This window comes from Momordica charantia (assembly GCF_013281855.1).
Source record: "Momordica charantia cultivar OHB3-1 chromosome 5 unlocalized genomic scaffold, Mcharantia_2.0 BLBB01000005.1, whole genome shotgun sequence".
In the NCBI taxonomy this organism is placed as follows: Eukaryota; Viridiplantae; Streptophyta; class Magnoliopsida; order Cucurbitales; family Cucurbitaceae; genus Momordica; species Momordica charantia.
The window spans coordinates 12,382,479-12,391,819 of NW_028275163.1; the positions used below are offsets into that span (position 1 = coordinate 12,382,479).

General features: G+C 34.6%; 2 protein-coding genes and 1 long non-coding RNA gene across 3 annotated transcripts; all 3 read left to right on the top strand.

The window, feature by feature from the left end:
- The first annotated feature begins 3,254 nt into the window (after window positions 1-3,254).
- Window positions 3,255-5,213, top strand: LOC148211333 (uncharacterized). Its single transcript, XR_015791084.1, has 3 exons — window positions 3,255-3,388; window positions 4,439-4,580; window positions 4,678-5,213. It is a non-coding gene; the product is annotated as an uncharacterized LOC148211333 (long non-coding RNA).
- Window positions 5,214-5,772: 559 nt separating this feature from the next.
- On the top strand, window positions 5,773-6,836 carry LOC148211334 (uncharacterized). Its single transcript, XM_088124378.1, has 3 exons — window positions 5,773-5,806; window positions 5,861-6,235; window positions 6,556-6,836. Exons 1-3 carry the CDS (start codon window positions 5,773-5,775, stop codon window positions 6,834-6,836), a joined length of 690 nt encoding a protein of 229 aa, XP_087980504.1.
- LOC148211335 (uncharacterized) lies at window positions 6,783-7,743 on the top strand. The gene is made up of 2 exons (XM_088124379.1): window positions 6,783-7,269; window positions 7,363-7,743. The coding sequence occupies exons 1-2, from the start codon at window positions 7,012-7,014 to the stop codon at window positions 7,705-7,707; spliced, it is 603 nt and encodes a 200-aa protein (XP_087980505.1). The 5' UTR covers window positions 6,783-7,011; the 3' UTR covers window positions 7,708-7,743.
- The last annotated feature ends 1,598 nt before the right edge of the window (window positions 7,744-9,341 follow it).

Consider the following 9,341-nt stretch of genomic DNA (forward strand, 5'->3'; position numbering starts at 1 on the left):
GGTTAATTTAATGGTTCCCTTTCCTGCAATAGAAGAGAAACTGTCATCGGCAACCTTAATTTTTTCATTGCAATATGTAGGTGAGTATGATTCAAATATTTTGGAAGAACTAGTCATGTGGTCAGAAGCTCCGGAATCAATGATCCACGGAGATGAGTCAAAACAAGAAAATGCTCTAGGGTAATTACCTTTTTGTGCCAAGGAAATACAAAGATTACCAAATGACGAATTGGTCTCTAGCTGTTGTGATAGATGCTCTTTAATAGATGGATTTGAGTCAACACTATTAGTGTGAACTTGCTCCCGGTCACTCTCATATTCTGCTAGACTTTGGTTGGAACTTTGAGTTACTTCAACGATTTCTTCAACCATGGTGGCAAAAAAACAGATTAACTATAACAATCAGACCACAAAACTGATATTAGAGTAGAAAGACTGAACCAGAAAGCCAAAAAAAATGGCAAGAAATAGATAGAACCGATGAACCAAACCATGCCAAACCGGATGGACCAGACCGATCTGAGTGAACCGGTCCGAACCAGACCAAACAGATCCTAAATGCAAACCGAATCTAACTGAGCCGAGCCGAATCGAGCAAACCGACCAAACCAGTCTAGGGTTTGTAAGACAGCCACAACCCACGAACTAAAAAAAGCAGGCGGTCACCAGAAAAATTTCCGATGGTCTTCCTCCTTACGAACGCTGGTGACCTGCAGAGGTGGGTCTGTCGTTCCCTTTCGGTGTTGCACGACCAGCAGCGAACGACGATGGAAAGAAGGCACACTGCTCGAATCAACGTCAGACGGCAGCGGAATAGGCACAGACGGCGACGGGCGACAGGCGGAGGTGCGACGAATCTCAATGTCCTCCGAGCTCCGAATCTGCAATCAGTGATACAGAATCCACGACGAAATAAACCCAGCAAGCGAACAACTCGAGACCGAAGGAGTCGTCCGGAAGTAAGGTGCGCCTTTTGACTACGGCAGCTAGGGTTCCAGCAATGAAAAGGGGGCGGCGGCAGCTGCTCAGAGGCTAGGATTTCTAAATGTCTTTAGGATATTTGAATTTATTTGATCTGTGCGGATTACACCGGTGCAGATCGACGGTGAGGACGACGGATCGACGGCAACAGTTGCGTTGCCGTGGGGAGTTCGCCAAGAGGTAGATGACGGCTAGGGTTTTAAAAAAATTAGGGGTTTGGTATTTTTTATGATGGCTAGGGTTTTGAGAGTTAGGGTTTACTCCCTAAGCTCTGATACCAACTTAGTTTTGATGGAATCAAATTATTTGTATTCCAATATATTAATCATAAGAAATACATGGCCTTCTTATATAGAAGATAGGCTCAAACATAAATGGAAATAAAGATAAAAATAATAATTAATATTGACAACTAATTTACAGCTAATATTTACAAATAATAAACCAACAATCTTGTAGCAGGTATAAACCATTTTCAATTTCCCCTTCAGTTTGCTTGATGTTCCTTTATACACCGTTAGAATTCCATTCTCTGATTTGTAATTCAAACCAGATTTATCCAAAGTTCCAAGAGATATCAAATTTCGTTTAAGGCCAGGTACAAATCTCACTTCAGACAATATTTTCATTGATCCATCATCAAGTTTCAATTTAACTGATCCGGTGCCTCTAATTTCACATTGTTGATTGTTGCCCATAACCACCTTTCCTCATTGATGTTCATTCAATTCAAAAAAATAATGTTTGTTAGGGGTCATGTGGAAAGTGCACCCCGAGTCCATTATCCACTCATCTTTCGGGTCAAAATTAGTAACCATCAATAATTCTGCCGACTCATATCCTTCAAGAACGTTAGCTGTTACTTTATTTTCCTTTCTGATAGGGAGCTTTCCTTTTCTTTTGAGAATTGGACAATCATACTTCATATGTCTCTCCTTATGGCAATTATTGCCATAAGTGATTTTATCTTTCTCCTTTGATGTGTGGTTGTTAAAATTCTTCCCTGATTGCTTCTGAAATTTGTAATTTATTCTTACAAACAGGACTTCATTTTCCTTTTTCTCAGTTTTCAATTCTAACTCTTTTGATCTCAAAGAATCCCGTGCAAGATCCAATGTCAAAGTGTCTCTCCCATATTTGATTGCAGACCTAATCTCTTTATACTTATCTGGTAAAGCATTGAGAAGAATTACAGCTTGGTTTTCTGTTTCAATTTTCTCACCAATGTTTGCTAAATCAATACATACAGAATTAAAATAATCAAAATTTTCTTCTAAGCCTCTTGAAGAATCCAATTTGTAACTGAAAAATCTCTCCTTCATGTAAATTTTATTGGCGAGAGATTTTGACATGTACAGACTTTCCAATTTAGACCAAAGTTCAGCAACATTCTCTAAGTACATTATCTGAAAGATAAAGAATTATAGTACTATATGCAATTTCTGCCATTTCAATCTTCTTTTCTTCAGTAATGGAAACAGGTAACTTACTTTGGTCCTCAACAGCTTTAGATACGTTATGTTGTACTAACAATGCCTTCATCTTCTTCCTCCACAAACCGAAATCACCTTTCCCATCAAACTTGTCCAATTCAAAAATCTGGTTGTCATATCTGTACTGAAAAACTTTTTATCTTGAACAGGGCAAAAGATCGAATCAAGAAACCAGAGAAAACAAGATCGAGGGATATTGACTAACGAATTGGAGAATAAAAAAAAGCTTCAAGAAATTTAAGTCGAAAGACAAACACTCAAGCTCACCCTAGAACTCTTCTCTAACCTGGCTGTGATACCAATTTGTAATTCCAAAATCAAGAATCAAAATACTAAAACTGTAGAGAATAGAGAAGAAAGATGAACACTAAGATTTTACAGTGGTTCGACCAAAGTCTACGTCCACTATAGGAATCAAATATCCATCCTTCTAATTTGCTCAAAGCACATCAAAGTACAGTACAGAGTGGTTTTGGAAGAGAGAGATATCAAAGATGATAAGAAACTCCAATCTCAAACCTAGCCCATATATATTTTCGATCCTCTGTACTAAACCTAGTTAGCTAATCAATTTTATTAGAACTAACTTAACTAATACTAACTAAGAGGTAAAAAAGATGTGGTCATAACCACCAACAAGAATATACAAGTCATGGTAAAAAAATGCAACAATTTTTAATTTTGAAAAAGTGGTAGGCAACCCTATTCACCCCTATAGCATTGTCATTCGATCCTACAGTATTGACGGAAATCTCTCACGCTTAATCAATGTACAACGTTTGGTTTTTCAACAATGACTTCAACAACGGCAGCTTCAACGACGTACAACGTGGCGGCAGCAAAATCGTTTTGGAAAAAGAAGTTTAGGGTTTCTTCGACCCTAAATTTAAGTTGGTCCAAGAAAAAAATTGAAGGTCAAGATATGTCTTAATTTTAATTATGTAATTCAATTAATTGTCTTCAATTTTTCTTTTAGGATATGTCAAATATGTCGGTCTAATTTACTTTTATTATTTAGATATATATGTCTAATGTATGTTTAAAGTAATTTTTGCATGATTGATACTTAATTTTTGCACGTTGATGCATGATTTAATTATATTGCCTAAGGTATGCCATATTTTTTTAATGCCCACCCTAGGTGATGCATTCATGTATTTTTATAAGTAATTGTTATTTTGTGAAATGGTTTTGAATGCTTCCTATTTAGTTAATTCAATTTTAGAATAGTTTTCAAATTGAATATAAATTAAAATATTGTTTTAGTTATTAGATAGTTTTAAAACTAATAGAAACAAATTTTTTTAATTAATGTGGATTTTATTTGTTTAAATAATTTGGACCTTAATCCACATAGGCAATTTAGTTTTAATTAATTGTTAATTAAAAATTAATGAAATTGAATAATCAATTGATTATAAGGGAACTCTGTCTAAGGTAAGTCTTGACTAGAATGAGCTAATTAAATTGACCATAAGAGAAAATCTTCGCCTGGGGACCTACCTAGGAGTTGAATTGATCAATGTCTTATTTTAATTCGTTAAGAAGATTCATAATGTGATTAGTTTTTAATAGGTAAAAACCTGGTAATTCACACTAAAATTAACCTAACATTTTTTAAGTGTTAAATGGATTGGGTTAGATGACTCACAAAATTTTTTAGAGATAATATCTTGGGAAGACTATTTTTAAATCTTAATTTCATAAATGTTTTTAGTTTTCAAAATTTACATTTTAGATATTTGCAGCTAGAATTTTATGTTAATTCCGAATCTACCCTTATTTATTGCTTTTTATTTTATTATAATTTTTAAATTTAAAAGATTTGAATCCTTAATTTGTAATTATATTCATTTAATTATTGTGGGCCCCATTCAATTTTTTAACACTAATTTCTCAAATCTCTCTTTCAAAAAAGATTTTTTCCTCTCAGCAATTAACAACTTCCAATTTTGTTAAATCAGGTTTTGAATATTTCCGCTTGATCCGATCTCCATTGTTTCTAGTCGTTTCCTGCCGTCTCCAACCACCGTTTTTTGTTCCCCGTCGTCGTCATTTTAGACGTTCAGACCTTCAATTTCCACATTTAAGGCTTCCATCAACAAGGTATTTATTCCTTCTTCTCCAGAGACGTCCAGACCGTTTTTTCCGTCGCCTAATAAAGTTTCCATCGACGTCTTTGCACGTTTCCTACGTCGTGCAGTGTGCTTCCGTCAATGAGGTATTGATTCCTTCTTCCCCAGAGACGTCCAGACCTTCAATTTCCATCGCTGAATAAACTTTCTGTCGACGTATTTGCATGTTTCCGACGCCGTGCAGTGTGTTCCTCGTCTCCTGTCCCCTTCTGTTTATACCATTGGTAATTATTAGTCTTCCGTTAAGATTGGTATATATGGAGATATATTTTATGTATGTGTATAGAAAATTGAAGTTCTAAATGTCCTATAATCTTAGTATTCTTGATTATATTCGTATATATGGGTATATATTATATATGTGTATATATCTTATAATTATATATACACAAGGGTCCTCCAAAATTGAAGTTATAAACATCTCATAGTCTGGACGATTGTTATTTTTTAATTTTGGGGGATTTTTGAAGGTTTTCAAATTTGGGGGATTTGGGGATATTGTTTCAAATCTTGTCAACTTCTTTCTTACGTCCGCCTGTGTCAAATGAATGTTTTTTTTTTGTTTCTTTCTTTAACAAAAGAATAGTAACGAGAAGTACGAATAGATTGACGCCAATATTGAAAGGAGAAGAAAACACAATTTAGCACAACATTGAAAAGAACATAGGTATGAATGAATGTAATTTTTTTTTTAAATTATAGTTTTTCATGGGTATGAATGAAAAGAGAAGCACGAATTATGCTATCACTATTTAAATAATACATATATATATTTCTTATTACGTTTATGTTGTTTCGTTATTCGATTTATATGTTTATGTTATATATAGGTTATAATATATATTGCGTATTATTATAGATTATTAACAATTAAGTATTTATTTGTATATGTTTAGGATGTAGTGTATACACCATGAACGATTTTTAAATTAACTATTATTATTGATATAGTGACAATAATATATATTTATATTAATATTGTTTTATAAATGTCACATAGGTAGCACTTCTATTCCCGTGCGCATTCTTCATAGTGGATTTTGGAATGACAGAGATAATTATGTGGAATATGAGGTTTCAAAACTAAGTATACATGAAGACATGTCATACGCTGTAGTTTAGTTGTCGATTGTAGAAATTGTCTTTCTAACATATTAGACCGCATGCCTATTAATACTTCAAGTTCTATGGACAATGGTATATAGTCATTTGGTCAATTTTATCGCTCCATTGATGTTGCCAATATTTCAGCGACTTTCCACATTGAAGTGAATGACAAGTTTTGTGGAAAACGTAATTTACAGAATGCATTGCGGTCTGTTGCTATAAGAGATAATTTTCAATTTAGGACTGTGAAATCCAATCGTGAAGTATTTATTGTTCGTTGCTTGACTGACAACTGCCAGTGGTTTCTTCATGCTTCAAAGTTTGGAGACAAAGGAAGTGAGATTTGGATAGTAAAGAAATTTTTACACGAACATACATGTTCTCTTGAAACAGTACTTGACGATCATCGGCAAGCAACTTTTTCTGTTATCAAGGAGTTTATTAAGGGTAGGATTAACATGTCCGCAATAGATTTGCCTAGTGTTAAAGATGTTATATCCCATGTGCATAGAGAACTCGGTATTAGTATCAACTATCAAAAAGCATGGCGTGCAAGAGAATATGCCATAAAAGAAATTAGGGGATCTCCTTAAGAGTCTTATGCATTGATCCCTTCTTTTTGTCATATGATTAAAATGAAGAATCCAAGTACGATTTTATTCACTTATTTACATTATATCTTCACATTATAGTAATATATTATATAATCTAATATATACCTAATGTTATAGGTTCAGTTTGTGATTTTAAAATTGACAATAATGGAAGGTTCCAATATCTTTTTATGGCTTTGTCATATTCTATATCTGGTTGGAAATATTGCCGACCTGTTATTTCAGTTGATAGAACATCAATGAAGAATAAGTATGCTGGCACGTTGATATCAGCTTGCACTTTAGACGCGAATCATCAGATATTTCCATTGGCATTTTCTATTGTGGATTCTGAGAATAATGCTTGGGTTTGGTTTTTTGAACAGCTAAAGCGATGTATAGGTGTTCGTCAAGACCTTGTAATTGTCTCAGATAGGCACAAGAGTATAGGCAAATCAGCTGAGAAGGTTTTCATTACTGCTTGCCACTGCATACCACCTCTTCAAAAACTTGAAGTTGAAGTATAAGGATAAGGTTTCAGATAATTTATTCTTCCCATGTGCCAAAGCATACAATGTTGAGGATTTTGAAGATAACATGCGTCTTTTAGATTCTACTGTATGAGGCATACGGGAGGAGTTATCGGGCATAGGTTTCTCTAAATAGTCGTGTGCTTATTCCAGTTTGTCCAGATACAATTTTATGACAACCAACATTTCAGAGAGTCTAAACGCTGCCATGAAAGATGCAAGAGAATTACCAATTACTTTAATGTTAGAAGTTGTGCGGATAATGTTGCAGAGGTGGTTCTATGAGCGTAAGAACGATGCCGATTTTCAAATTACTGAATTCACTAAAAGTGTTGAGAAAAAGTTAAGAGAACAAATTTCAAATGGTCGTACACTGCAAGTAAGTTTTCCTAAGCAGTTGTACCTTAAATTTATTATTATAAGTTTAAATTAGTAATCGTTTTCATTTGAATTAAATTAGTTATGTATATGTTTGTACTCTTAAATATTTAAAAACTGACTTTTTGGTCTTTTTTTTTTTTAGGTTTATGCTGTCAATAACGATATTTATCAAGTAATTGATAACCGTAGACAAGTTGAGGTAATACTTTCAAAAAGAAATTGTTTGTGTCGCCAATGGGATATCATTAAAATACCTTGTTCACATGCATGCGCTATACTGACTCAGAAGCATTTACCAACAAAAGGTTACGTCTCCTTGTACTATTCGAACAACTATTTACGTTCCACATACAGTGGAATTATACACCCATTAGGTCATCAGTCAAGTTGGAATATCTCTGAAGATGTGAAGATTATAAAGATGTTGCCTCCCAATGTCAAACGTTCTGCTGGTAGACCAAAGAAGTTGAGGTTCCGTCAGCATTAGAATTTAAACGACGTGTTAAATGCAGTTGTTGTGGTAGATATGGTCACAATAGGAAGTCGTGCAGATTTTCTCTTACGCAATAGATAGACATTGATTCATATGCTTTTCCTTGCTTATTTCTTTTTTTGCACTTAAAACAATTTCATATTATCGTTTTTTATTTCTATCATATTTTATTGAACTCAAAAATTCCTTTTATATATTATTTCATTTTGATTTACTGGTACTTAAGTTGACAAATCCGAGATATATCCACACATATCTCAGGGTGACTGACTAAGGTTATGTTGAACGCACGCACTAAGCGTGGTAACAATTCTATAGATGCAAGCGCACACCTGTTAGAGTAATATAAAATGGATGGAGTATCCAAGTATCGATCCTCAAGGACTTCTAAATAATTTCCAAACTCTAAAGTTTTAATGAATAGTGACTTTGAAATGAGTGATTCTTGTAAAATGGGAAGTGGTCACAGATAATGGTTTTGGATTTGGGATTTGGTTTTATAATGGTAAAACCTAGCCCGAATTACTTCAAGTTACCCAACAAAGAATCAAGGATACGCTAAGGACGATATGCATTTTACTTTAGGAACCAACGACTACGCTTTTCACTTGACTTATGTCTAAGCAAGTTCAAAGTCCTAAGACATTCCCTAATATGTCTAATATGAGAGATATCTTAGTTTTAGGATGGAAATAGTCGCAACCTCGGGTTAAGGTCTTATGTCTAGGCTACTTAACCGGAACCCTTATGTCTAAGGCGCTCCTCTCCTCGGTTTAACCACTCAACAATGCAAATAAGCAACCTTTTCAGTATTGACTTGTTAATACTTACAGTGGCCTTCTCTAAATCCTAACCTTTTGGGAAAACATGTTGAGCAATGAGTGAAAGCAAAAACACTACTTCTTAGCAACCCTTTTTACAAATAAAAGGCTAACTATCCATAACCGGGCTAGAGACGGGAATTTAGAAAGACATATTGAAGAAAATACAGCAAGTAAAATGGTTGAAATTGAAATGCATGTGTGAAAAACAAAAGTTAACTAACGGAGAGTTTTGCTCGGGATTGAGAGCTTCGCCCTTTTCTTTCAAGCAAGGGGGAGTGTCACGTGCTCTTTCCTCCAAGAACACAATTCTCTTAACTAAAAATAAAGTAAAGGCAAAGTAAAGATAGGCTAAGTGCTGGATTTTTATAAATTTGATTAGGTAGAAAATAACTAAGTAACAACGGAAACAAAACAAAGCTTAGTAAAGGAATGTAAAGTGCTCGGGATTTAAAAAGTAAAAGCAACTAATGAAAGCAACTCAAAAGTACTTAGAAAGCAACAAAGAAACACTAAGAACGATCAAGAGAAGGAAGCAAGGCTTGATGAATTTGGTGGAGAAGCTGCTGGAATTTATAGCTGTGCAGAATTGGATAGGTAGGTCCTAAAACGCTGGTGGATCACCCATTTCCAACTCCTTTGACTGACTAAATCGTGCTCAAACTGATAGTGGAACACTTCTTCTACACGTATGCATCGGTTGGAACCACCAAAACGCATTGGAAGACGCGTTTCATTAAGGGCAAAGTTGGAAGAAAACCAGGTTTTCTGCAGCCTGGCGCCTCCAATGATGGGTTTTCCGTCTTT